A 12,390-nucleotide genomic window follows, 5' to 3' on the forward strand; every position below is an offset into this window, starting at 1 on the left:
TCCACCTGCCAATGCAGGAGATGCAGGTTTGATCTCTGGGTCAGGGGGATCCCCTGGAGGAGGAAATGGCAACCCACTCCAGTATTCTTGCCTGGGAAATCCCATGAACAGAGTCCATGGGGGCTACAGCCCATGGGGTCGCAAAAAGTTGAATGCGACTAAAGCAATTTAGCATATGAGGGATCTTAGCTCCCCAACCCACCAGGGATGGAACCCACACCCTCTGCACTGGAAGGGAGAGTCTTAACTACTGGACCACCAGGGACTTGCCTCTTCTAGCCTGCTGGTTCCTCATCTAGTCTGATGGTGGCTGGATCACTCAGGCTCCGCCGCAGTCGTCTTGCAGAGTTCTCCCTTTGGGTCTGTGTTTTCACATGGCTTCATTATAAGGACTCCAGCCTTTGGAATGAGGGCCCACCCTATATCTTAAAAGATCTCATCTTGAGATCCTTCACTTAATGACATCTGTAAAGACCTCACTTACAAATAAGGTCACATCCGCAGGTTCCAGGGACGTCAACATATCTTTTGCGGGGGGCGGGGGGAGGGTGGGGGAGGACACAATTCAACTCCTGGCAGGTGAGAACAACGTTGGCACAGGTGAGAAGCAGAGAGTGGGTGGCGTGGCTGGAGCTGAGTGGACGGGGAGCAGTGGTCAGTGGAGGGACCTCATAGGACCTTGAGGCCGATGTCAGGAAATGAACTAGCTTTTCAAGCCACGCCTCCTTGGTGATCCTCTTGGGCAGTCAGGTAGCTGTAACCTGGACGGTGGAGTGACCAGGCCGTGCGTCTCTCCTCCTGCAGGTTGACCTGGCCTTGTCCTCATGGTGGGAGGGGCTCCCAGAGAGATGGCAACGTGTGAGCCCCCTATTATCAAGGCTCAGACATAGTCCCGCCGCTTCCACCCCATTCTGTTCATCAGAACCAGTCCCCCAGCCGGCCTGTCCCAAGGCAGGAAGGGGAAATGGGCTTTCTCTTGATGGGAAGAACTTTGAGTCTCCACACTGAAGATGGGGAGAAAAGAGGGAATAACCGAGGTCATCCTTACACTCGCTCCATCACAGCCAGATTAGAATTGTGGCTGCGTAACTTCTGAGCTATGACATTCATGCTTCCCTTCTCTTAACAGATAAACGTGGATAGTAGCTAATTATCCATGGCTCAGGGAGCTGCTTCTCAGGTGGTGCTAGTGGTAAAGAACTCAGCTGCCATTGCAGGAGACATAAGAGACACAGGCTTGATCCCTGGATCAAGAAGATCCCCTGGAGGAGGGCATGGCAACCCACTCCAGTATTCCTGCCTAGAGAATCCCATGGACAGAGGGCTGGGCAGGTTACAGTCCATGCGGTTGCAAAGTGTCAGACACGACTGAAGGGACTTAGGAGCAGCATGGATCAGGGATCCGGGACCATGTCCAGCAAAATGCGGAGCTTCAGCTCTTCCTCTTCAATTTAATCACAACATTGCCTTTAAGTCTCTTTTTTGCATTTCAGACACATCAATTGCCAGTTATCAAGGTTCACTGCCTCCAGGAAGCCTTCCCTGATTGTACACTGACCCACCTTGACCAGGGCACTACCTTTGAAAAACCCTTCTAAACAGTCAAATAATCAATGCCTTAAAAGCCTTTGGGCATTACTGTTTTTCTTTAGACTTAAAATGTTTCAAGCCCCTGACCCATGGGCCTGAAAGAGCCCAACTTCCTCTTCAACATTGCATTTGGTAAATGAATTCAACTTTAAAAAAAAATCAAACTGGCACCCAGCAACAATTACCCCACCTCCCCCCAGCCATCCTGTTCTCCTGCCTGGAGGAAACTGTTACCAATTTCTCATCTATTCCCCTAGAGCTAGCCAAGCACTGGCTCAGCAAATATTTTCCATGAAGAACCAGGCGGCAGGCCATAGGTTCGGTTTTGCAGGCATGTGGCCCTGGTCACACTGCCTCACCTCTGCTGTCGTCACACAAAAGCAGCCACAGACATGATGTATGTGAACATATCAGACTCGATTCTGGTACAGTTTTACTGATGGACACACAAATGTGAATTTTACATTATTTTCATGGGTCACACAACGCGGATTTTCTTTTGGTATTTTTTTAAACCACTTAAAAATGTGCAAACCTTGGGATTTCCCTGGCAGTCCAGTGGATAAGACTCTGCACTCCCAATGTAGGGGACATGGGTTTGGTCCCTGGTCAGGAAACTAAGATCCTAGAAGCCACTTGGAATCACAAAACAAAATAAAAATTTAAGAAGTGTGCAAACCCTCCTTAGCTGTGAAATCATTACAAAAACAGTGACAGCACAGGCTAAACCCAGCGCGGGACACGGTTTGTTGCCCCACATTCAGCAGTGGTTGCTCAGAAAGACGACACTCCCCCCCAGTTTTTTTCTACACCAAGGGGAACATCCTTCTACACCATGTTTTTTGCCCTATATAATATGCCTTGGCGATTATTCCACCTCTATAAATACTGATTGCATCAGTATTCATCCTTCTCTTTTAATTTTCAAAATATCTTTTTAAAGAGATAGTTAATAGATTATTTTAGAATCATTTTTGATATACAGAAATGTGAGAATATTTGAGTTCTCACGCACCCTGCATCCAGTTTCTCCTACCACGAACATTACTCTGGCACGTTTGTCACAGTGAACCAATCTGCAGCGATATACTGCATTGGCCAAAAATTTCATTTGGATTTTTCGTCAGATCTTAATAAAAACCCAAATGAATTTTTGGGCCAACCCCATATTATTACTAACAGAAACCCACGGTCTGTTTGAACTTCCTCAATCACTGCCCCCGCCCATGTCCTTTTTCTTTTCCAGAATCTCATGCAAGATGCTACATTCCAGTTGGTCAACCCGCAGCCTTCAGTTCTTTCTGGCTGTGATGGTTTCCCAGATGTCTCTCATTTGGGTGACCTTGACAAACTGGAAGAGTTCCGGTCAGGGATCTTTGTAGGCTGTCCTCTCATTGGAGTTTGCCTGATGTTTTTTTTCAAATCAGATGCCTCGTGTGCAAGAAATCCAGGGTCCAACTTTCTTTTCTCCATCCTCCAACCCTTCTGAGATCTCTCCCCACCACTGGCCCCTCCCTGCCAGGAAATGAGTTACTGTGGGGTCTAGACAGACTTCTCACTGCCTGAGAACTTTTGTGAAGGCAATGTGATTGATGGCAGTCAGCTCAGATTTATCTGCCTTTTTTCTTTTTAATCCCCAGGTGTAATCAGAGAGGCCAGCCTGGTAGGATCCAGGTGCCCCTGGATTATATCTGCTGGGAAGGAAAAAGAGGCAGCAGACAGAACAAGAAGGCAGGAAAGCAGGAAGACTAATAATAATGTTACAACGTAGCTGTTTATTAAATGTATGGGGATATACAGGTTCTTCCTTTCCTGGACATGTGGGGACCATATTTTTCCGGTCCAGAGTTGGGCTGTGTGATTAGCCGAGAACATTCCATTTTCTTTTAAGACCTTTGAAAAGCCTTCTGATTTGTGAATTTCTTGAGAGAAGGCTACATTTAGTTGCACATTTTAATAAAGGCAGTTCATGAAAATAATAAAAGGAAAATACATGAAACCAGGCCTGGCTGGGCAACCCACACTTGCCCTCTCATAAAAGGCTAAGATCTCAGAGCTCCCTTGTAAAGCCTGCTCCGGCCAGGCCCCACCAGGGTTGTGGAGTGCAGAAAACAACCCCCTAATTGTCATTTAATTAAAGAGCACTTTCATACCCATCAGTAAATACCTGTTGAATAAATTGGATGTCTTGGAAACACAATGACCCGTAGTCACCTACTCTGGACTTGAGGGTTCATTTTTACATTGGGGTGTCTGTTTTCTTTGAAACACACAGTATGTCTTATGTAGACAATCTACATAAGACATGGAGAGGGTGAAATATGACCTTTGGAGTAACCTATTACCAAGCAAGAAAATCCTCAAGCAATATGTTAGACAGACATGGCCACCTCCTACTCCCTAGAACCTGTAAACATGGCCTTACTTGGAAAAGGGTCTTTATAGATATCAACTGAGGAATCCTGAGATGAGACCATATTAGATTTAAGACAGGCCCTAATAAACATGTGGACACCAAAGGAGGAAAGGGGGATGATGGGATGAATTGGGAGATTGGGATTGACATATACACACTACTGATACGATGTGTGAAATAGATAACTGAACCTCCTGTATAGCTCAGGGAACTCTAAATGCTCTGTGGTAACCTCAGTAAGAAGAATATCCAAAAAAAGAGGGGATGTGTGTATATATATAGCTGATTCACTTTGCTGTGCGTGAGTGCTCAGCCATCTCCTACTCCGTGTGACGCCATGGCCTGTAGCCCACCAGGCTCCTCTGTCCATGGGATTCTCCAAGCAAGAATACTGGAGTGGGTTGACATGCCCTCCAACCCAGGGATCGAACCTGTATCTTCTGCACTGCAGGAGGATTGTTTAACTGTGCCATCTGAGAAGCCCCTCACTTTGCTATACAGTAGAAACTAACACAATATTGAAAAGCAACTATGAGTGTTTGCTAAGTCACTTCAGTCATGTCCAACTCTTTGCAGTCCTATGGACTATATAGCCCGCCAGGCTCCTCTGTCCCTGGGATTCTCCAGGCAAGAATACTGGAGTGGGGTGTCAACCCCTCCTCCAGGGGATCTTCTGGACCCAGGGATCAAACCCACATCTCTTTACATCTCTTGCATTGGCAGGTGGGGGTTTTTAAACCATTGACATCACATGGGAATCCCCCAAAAGCAACTATACTCTAACAAAAATGACTTTAAAAAGAAAAAAGATGGGCCCTACACCCAGTAGCAGGTATCCTCATAAAACAAAAGACAGGGAGATGGATTTGATTCAAACATGAAGATGGAGGCAGAGATGGAGTGATGCAGTCACGAAGCCATGGTTCCCCTGGAGCCACCAGAAGCTGGGACACTCAGGAAGGATCCTTGCTCAGAAACTCTGGGGGCAGCGAAGCCCTGCAGACACTTTGATTTTGGATTTCTGAACTCCAAAACCATGAGAGAATACATTTCTGTTGTTTTAAGCCACCGAGTCTCTGGAAATTTGTGGCAAGTGGTAGGAAACCAATACACCCCAAGATCCTATGTCCACTGGCAAAAAAATGCACGAGCTACAAAGTAGAAACTGTGTTTTATTCGGAAGACTTACTTAGGACTTAAGCCGAGGAGCTTGGGGCTTCTCAGATAGCTCTGAGGCACTGTTCCGAAGAGGTAAGGGAGGAGCCAGGATACATAGGACGTTTTGACCGGAGAAAAGTTGACTACAAATGTTTACTGATAATCACAAAAACAGACATCTTAAATTAACAACTTTAACGATTTTCTATGTATGGAAAGATGCAAGAGTCTGGGCTCATGGAAATTATTCCTTTGATATCTTGGACACCTAGGGTCAGGATCCTGTTTTTCTCCATCTTGAATTCCCCTCAGGGGGCACCTTTTGGGGGCAGCTGCAGTAGTTGATGGTGTGGCAGCTGCAAACACCGTCTGTTTACTGAACTGGCAGGCAATATTCCTTGTCCACACCTATCACGTTCAGTTCAGTCACTCAGTCGTGTCCGACTCTTTGCGACCCCATGAATCGCAGCACGCCAGGCCTCCCTGTCCATCACCAACTCCCGGAGTTCATTCAGACTCACGTCCATCGAGTCTGTGATGCCATCCAGCCATCTCATCCTCTGTCGTCCCTTCTCCTCCTGCCCCCAATCTCTCCCAGCATCAGAGTCTTTTCCAGTGAGTCAACTCTTCGCATGAGGTGGCCAAAGTACTGGAGCTTCAGCTTTAGCATCATTCCTTCCAAAGAAATCCCAGGGTTGATCTCCTTCAGAATGGACTGGTTGGATCTCCTTGCAGTCCAAGGGACTCTCAAGAGTCTTCTCCAACACCACAGTTCAAACACATCAATTCTCGGCGCTCAGCCTTCTTCACAGTCCAACTCTCACATCCATACATGACCACTGGAAAAACCACAGCCTTGACTAGGTGGATCTTAGTCGGCAAAGTAATGTCTCTGCTTTTCAATATACTATCTAGGTTGGTCATAACTTTTCTTCCAAGGAGTAAGTGTCTTTTAATTTCATGGCTGCAGTCACCATCTGCAGTGATTCTGGAGCCCAAAAAATAAAGTCTGACACTGTTTCTACTGTTTCCCCATCTAAGTGATGGGACTGGATGCCATGATGTTGGTTTTCTGAATGTTGAGCTTTAGGCCAACTTTTTCACTCTCCTCTTTCACTTTCATCAAGAGGCTTTTTAGCTCCTCTTCACTTTCTGCCATAAGGGTGGTGTCATCTGCATATCTGAGGTTATTGATACTTCTCCCGGCAATCTTGATTCCAGCTTGTGTTTCTTCCAGCCCAGCGTTTCTCATGATGTACTCTGCATAGAAGTTAAATAAGCAAGGTGACAATATACAGCCTTGATGTACTCCTTTTCCTATTTGGAACCAGTCTGTTGTTCTATGTCCAGTTCTAACTGTTGCTTCCTGACCTGCATACAGATTTCTCAAGAGGCAGGTCAGGTGGTCTGGTATTCACATCTCTTTCAGAATTTTCCACAGTTTCTTGTGATCCACACAGTCAAAGGCTTTGGCATAGTCAAGAAAGCAGAAATAGATGTTTTTCTGGAACTCTCTTGCTTTTTCCATGATCCAGTGGATGTTGGCAATTTGATCTCTGGTTCCTCTGCCTTTTCTAAAGCCAGTTTGAACATCAGGGAGTTCACGGTTCACATATTGCTGAAGTCTGGCTTGGAGAATTTTGAGCATTACTTTACTAGCATGTGAGATGAGTGCAATTGTGCGGTAGTTTGAGCATTCTTTGGCATTGCCTTTCTTTGGAATTGGAATGAAAACTGACCTTTTCCAGTCCTGGGGCCACTGCTGAGTTTTCCAAACTTGCTGGCATATTGAGTGCAGCACTTTCACAGCATCATCTTTCAGGATTTGAAACAGCTCCAATGGAATTCCATCACTTCCACTAGCTTTGTTCGTAGTGATGCTTTCTAAGGCCCACTTGACTTCACATTCCAAGATGTCTGGCTCTAGGTTAGTGATCACATCATCATGATTATCTGGGTCGTGAAGATCTTTTTTGTACAGTTCTTCCATGTATTCTTGCCACCTCTTCTTAATATCTTCTGCTTCTGTTAGGTCCATACCATTTCTGTCCTTTATCAAGCCCACCTTTGCATGAAATGTTCCCTTGGTATCTCTAATTTTCTTGAAGAGATCTCTAGTCTTTCCCATTCTGTTGTTTTCCTCTATTTCTTTGCACTGTAATATAACTTAATATTTAACAGCTCTATGACTTTGAACAAGCTGCTTTACTTGTCTGCAAAATGAGATGTTCATTGCCAATTGGCACCTAACATTCACAGGTGAGCACCGAAGAATTGATGCTTTTGAACTGTGATGTTGGAGAAGACTCTTGAGAGTCCCCTGGACTGCAAGGAGATGCAACCAGTCCATTCTAAAGGAGATCGGTCCTGGGTATTATTTGAAAGGAATGATGCTAAAGCTGAAACTCCAATACTTTGGCCACCTCATGCGAAGAGTTGACTCATTGGAAAAGACTGATGCTGGGAGGGATTGGGGGCAGGAGGAGAAGGGGACGACAGAGGATGAGATGGCTGGATGGCATCACGGACTCGATGGACGTGAGTCTGAGTGAACTCCGGGAGTTGGTGATGGACAGGGAGGCCTGGTGTGCTGTGATTCATGGGGTCGCAAAGAGTCGGATACGACTGAGCGACTGAACTGAACTAAACTGAACTGAACATTCACAGGTGATGCTCAATAAATGATTCACGGTACCTGGCAGCCTGTCTGAGCCTCAGCCCATGTCTCAAAGACAGGCAAGATTCCCTAATCCTGCCCCCACTCACAGGGCCAGTTAAAAGCTCAATAATAATAAAATAAAACAGAAAAGATAGCTAAAACGATTTCTGCTTAAGCACAGTTCAAACACTGCTCCAGTCAATTCCCTGCCAATGTTACGAACGAGCGCCCCCTTCCGGCTTAGCCATTACGGTGTCCTATCCAGGTGCGGCCAAACAGCCTGCGCCTGCGCAGGATGCAAGCACTCAGGCCCGCCCCTTAGAGGGTGTGACTTCCTTGGGTAGGTCTTTGGCCACGCCTACTTCCGTAGAGGCGGGCTACGTCTAGAGCACGTGACTTTGTTCCGGCTTGCCAAAGATGGCGGCGCCCAGAGCGGTAGCGTGAAAGTTGGTGGTGGTAGTCGCTACCTATTCGTGCTGAAATCAAAAAAACAGTGGGAGAGTTCGCTATGTCGCGACTGATCGTGAAGAACCTCCCGAATGGGGTGAGTACAGAGACTGGGTTTGAGAATCTGAAATTGGGACCCAGCCAGAAGTTGGAGATTGGGAGGGAGGTGCCTGGGGAGGGTTGAGGGGCTTTCTCTCTCGGGCAGGGTTCCTGGAGGATTCCGCAGGATTCTCGGCAGATTCATTTGACGGTTGGAAGAGAAGGGTAGTGCCTCTTAAAGGTTTTACATCTGGCCCCTTGGTACCCGAAACCTCTTTCCTAGGAAGATGCTAGTCCCCACGTTGTGTCGAATGCCTTGTTCCCATAACCCTCGTTCGGTCACTTTTTTTTTGTTGACTTCTGACTGAATTAGACACTACACCTATATTCTTCTTCCATTTGGGATATTGTCTGGGAGGAAAATGGGGTGTAATAGGCTGGGTACCTCTTACAGTTCCCGGTTCTCGCCTTGAGGGCAGTAGGAATGAATAGTTTTAAGAAAACTGAGTGACTGTGAAAGGCTTTAAACCACTTTAATTCCGTAAGTGGAAAGGGCATACTTGTCTCTGCCTAGAGCCCACAGAACCTGGCACTGTGGTAGGCATCCAATAAAAGCATGCTGAATAAATGAGTGAAAAAAACAGCTGAATGTGTAGTGTCAGATGGCTAGATGCCTTCTGCCCCAGAGAATTATCTGTACTTATTTAACAGTGACCTTTCCTTGGGTGGAGAGGGCCCTCCACCTCTGGTGTGGCCAGTAAGCTCATTCCCCAAATACAAAATGTGCCATGTGGATGGCATGAGAGATCTGTACTCCTTAGAAAGAGTAAGAACATAAAGCCATTTCTGTTTCATTTTTGTGCTTTTTTACTTTACCTTTTTTTTCTCCATGGCAGGTTGGGGATAATCACTTATCATATGATTATTAAAATTCAGTATAAAATGAAAAGCAAAATCTTTATTTTTAAGGGTCTTTAAAAATTTTTATATTTATTTGGCTGTAGGATCTTTAGTTGTGGCATTTGAACTCTTAGTTGTGGCATATGGGATTCAGTTCTCTGACCAGGAGCCCCTGCTTTGGGAGTGCAGAGTCCTAGCCACTGGCCAACCAAGCAAAGACTTTTGTTCTGTCCTGTCTTCCATCTCCAAGAGTAACCATCTTTATGACTTGGCATCTCTTGACAAGTTACTTATTTCAGAATCCTTAATGTCATCACACAGTAAGCCTGCAAATTGTCAGCTCCTACTACAACTGTTTGTAACTAATTCTTTCATTTATCAGACAAGACATGCAATAGGAAGAGATATGCCATACTGGAAGCAAAATGAGATGGTAGTTGAGAGGGTAAGAAAGGGTTGCCATGCTCAAATCCTTATACATCAGAGTGAGGCATCCAAAGATGCTGTCTAAGGCTAAAGGATGGATCAGTAATAGATGTGTTTTTTTTTAAGATTTTTATTTATTTATTTGACTGTGCTTGGTCTCCATTGCTGAGTGGGGGGTTTTCTCTAGTTGCAGGGCAAGTGCTTCTCACTGCGGTGGCATCTCTTGTTGCAGAGCGCGAGTTCTAGAACAAGGGCTCAGTAGTTGCGGTGCACAGGCTTAGTCCTTCCACAGCATGTGCGATCTTCCAAGACCAGGGATTGAACCCGTGTCCCCTGCATTTCAAGGCAGATTCTTAACCCCTGGACCACCAGGGAAGCCCCCAATAACTGATATTTTTAAAGTAACCTATTTAGGGTAAATGATGAAAGAATTAAAAACAACAAATAACAGAGACTGGAAGGGAGAAGTGGATGATGTAGGTTTCTTATCTTTCATAGTGGAAGTCAGCAGGTAGTCTTTGGGGGTATAAATAGGCCAGGAAACAAAGTTGAGAGCTTACTATTGGGACACAGAACTGTGCTTAGGAGGAGTCCTGAAAACAAGCTATAAAGATGCTTACTCCTATCTACCACAATCAGCAGACACTGTGTAGTTTACCATATTCCTTATTTCACACATCTACTGTGACAGGCATTTGTTAGATGTTTACATTGTAGCAGCTACGATGCTGGGCTTCTGGCACAATAGGTCTCATTAACCTCCTAGCAGCCCACAGGCCCGGAGGATTCTGAGTCTTGACTTCCTCATTGATGAAGGGACTTGGTTAAGGCGACACACAGACAAGTATTGGAGCTGGTTTAGAACCAGGTGCCAGCCACAAAGCACGCTGTGCCACTGCCCCGCCTAAGGGGAGGAATCCCGGGGTCTCGGGTTCCCAGCCCATTTTGTCTCTTTGGCTCTGAGGCCTCCCGGCTCCTCCCTCACCGTTCCTGTCCTGTCCTAGATGAAGGAGGAGCGTTTCCGGCAGCTCTTCACTGCCTTCGGCACGCTGACGGACTGCAGCCTCAAGTTCACCAAAGATGGCAAGTTCCGCAAGTTTGGCTTCATCGGCTTCAAGTCCGAGGAAGAGGCCCAGACGGCGCTGAACCATTTCAACAAGAGTTTTATCGACACATCCCGGATCACGGTGAGCGGGTGTGGACCTCACCCCCACCTGCCTGTCCCCAGGGATGCCCTGGCTCTTTCTCTCCACGTGCGAGACCAGTGCCTGGCCCCTTCCAGACCGTGATGCCTTTGGTTCTCAGATCCTCGTGCTTGTTAATCCCCTGCAGCATTTGTGGAAGCAGTTTTCCCCAGAGTCTCTGATTCCCTGTGTTGGGGGAGAGGAGCCAAGAATTTGTGTGTCTCACAAGCTCACAGGTGATGGTGTTGCCACTGGTCCCAAAATGAGAAGCACTGGTCTACGTTATTCATCCACTGCCCCTGGTCAACACCCACCTGTGCTGGGCGTGGTGGCAGGTGTCATCATCATCCTCTCTGTCTCTCGCAGGTGGAGTTCTGCAAGTCCTTTGGGGACCCGACAAAGCCCCGAGCCTGGAGCAAGCATGCTCAGAAATCAAGCCAGTCCAAGCCACCCCCAAAAGACAAAGACGCCATCTCCACGGAAGCTAAGAAAGTGCGTGGATGGTCACTCCCGGCCATATCCCGGGTGTCAGCAGAGTGGTCACCCCGGGAAGGCAGGGAAGTGGGAGGTAGAGGGGTCTGGGAATCCTTCTTGGATGGTTCCTGAAAGCAGCCCTCCCAGGGCAGTGGGGTTCCATCTCCTTTCATCTGGGACCCTCACGCCTGTGCCTTCTGTTTACAGGATGACAAGAAGAAGAAGGTCGCAGGTGAACTGGAGAAGGTGGGTCTGTCTTGGTGACCACGCAGAGCGTGGGCAGCAGAGACGTCCCTCACCACCCGTCTCCCCTTGCCATATCTCTGTGGCTTCTTCGTCTTTCTGTCCAGTGCCGCCCTCCCCAGGACCAACCCAGCTGGCCCCCAGGAGTCCTCTAGAGACTGGGGGAACATGCCTCAGAGAATGTGCTTACTCTCCAAAGAGTTAGCAAGGGCGAGCCTTCCCTGACCTTCTCTGCCTGTTCTCTCTTCTTCCTGCTTCTCCGGCGCCCACAGCTGAAAGACGATAACGAGTTCCAGGAGTTCCTGTCGGTTCACCAGAAGCGGACACAGGTGGCCACCTGGGCGAACGACGCCCTGGACGCTGAGCCCTCGAAAGGGAAGAGCAAGCCAGCCAACGATTACCTGAACTTTGACTCCGACTCAGGGCAGGAGAGCGAGGAGGAGGAAGATGGGGAGAACTCGGAAGGTGAGGGTGTGCCCCCCGCTATAGTGGGCACCCTGCACCTGCCCGCACCTGTGCACGAGTGACCTGGGACCCTTCCAGGCTGGCCTTGGGAGATAGCAGATCAGATGCTGCCCCATAGAGGGTTGATTACCCCAACCATGGGTACATCAGACTTGATCGATCCTGGTCCCTTATTCAGTCAGTGGATTACTCACTTAAGAATTGATTGAGCACCTACTGTACACCAGGCAGTGGATGTAGCAGTGAGCAGAAGACAAGAGAGTCTGCTCCCGTGGAGCTGTCGTCCTGGTGGGGAAAGAAACAGTAAAGGAATCAGTCTGATTCCTTTCTTCAGTATTCAGTACATGATGGGAGCATGAGTGCCCCAGAGAGAAGGCAGGAAGCTGGGG

The 12,390-nt window shown here is 47.4% G+C and overlaps 1 protein-coding gene across 2 annotated transcripts in view; it reads left to right on the top strand.

Annotated features, from left to right (window-relative positions):
• Nucleotides 1–8,238: 8,238 nt before the first annotated feature.
• Nucleotides 8,239–12,390, top strand: part of RBM19 (RNA binding motif protein 19) — a 121,431-nt gene continuing 117,279 nt past the window's right edge. For both annotated transcript variants that reach the window (XM_068989965.1, XM_068989964.1), the window contains exons 1-5: nt 8,239–8,367; nt 10,640–10,822; nt 11,186–11,311; nt 11,501–11,539; nt 11,809–12,001. In XM_068989965.1, coding sequence (XP_068846066.1) covers nt 8,332–8,367; nt 10,640–10,822; nt 11,186–11,311; nt 11,501–11,539; nt 11,809–12,001 — 577 coding nt within the window. In that variant the 5' untranslated portion in view covers nt 8,239–8,331. The remainder of the gene's footprint in view (nt 8,368–10,639; nt 10,823–11,185; nt 11,312–11,500; nt 11,540–11,808; nt 12,002–12,390) is intronic.

Source organism: Capricornis sumatraensis, chromosome 17, assembly GCF_032405125.1.
Source record: "Capricornis sumatraensis isolate serow.1 chromosome 17, serow.2, whole genome shotgun sequence".
In the NCBI taxonomy this organism is placed as follows: domain Eukaryota; kingdom Metazoa; phylum Chordata; class Mammalia; order Artiodactyla; family Bovidae; genus Capricornis; species Capricornis sumatraensis.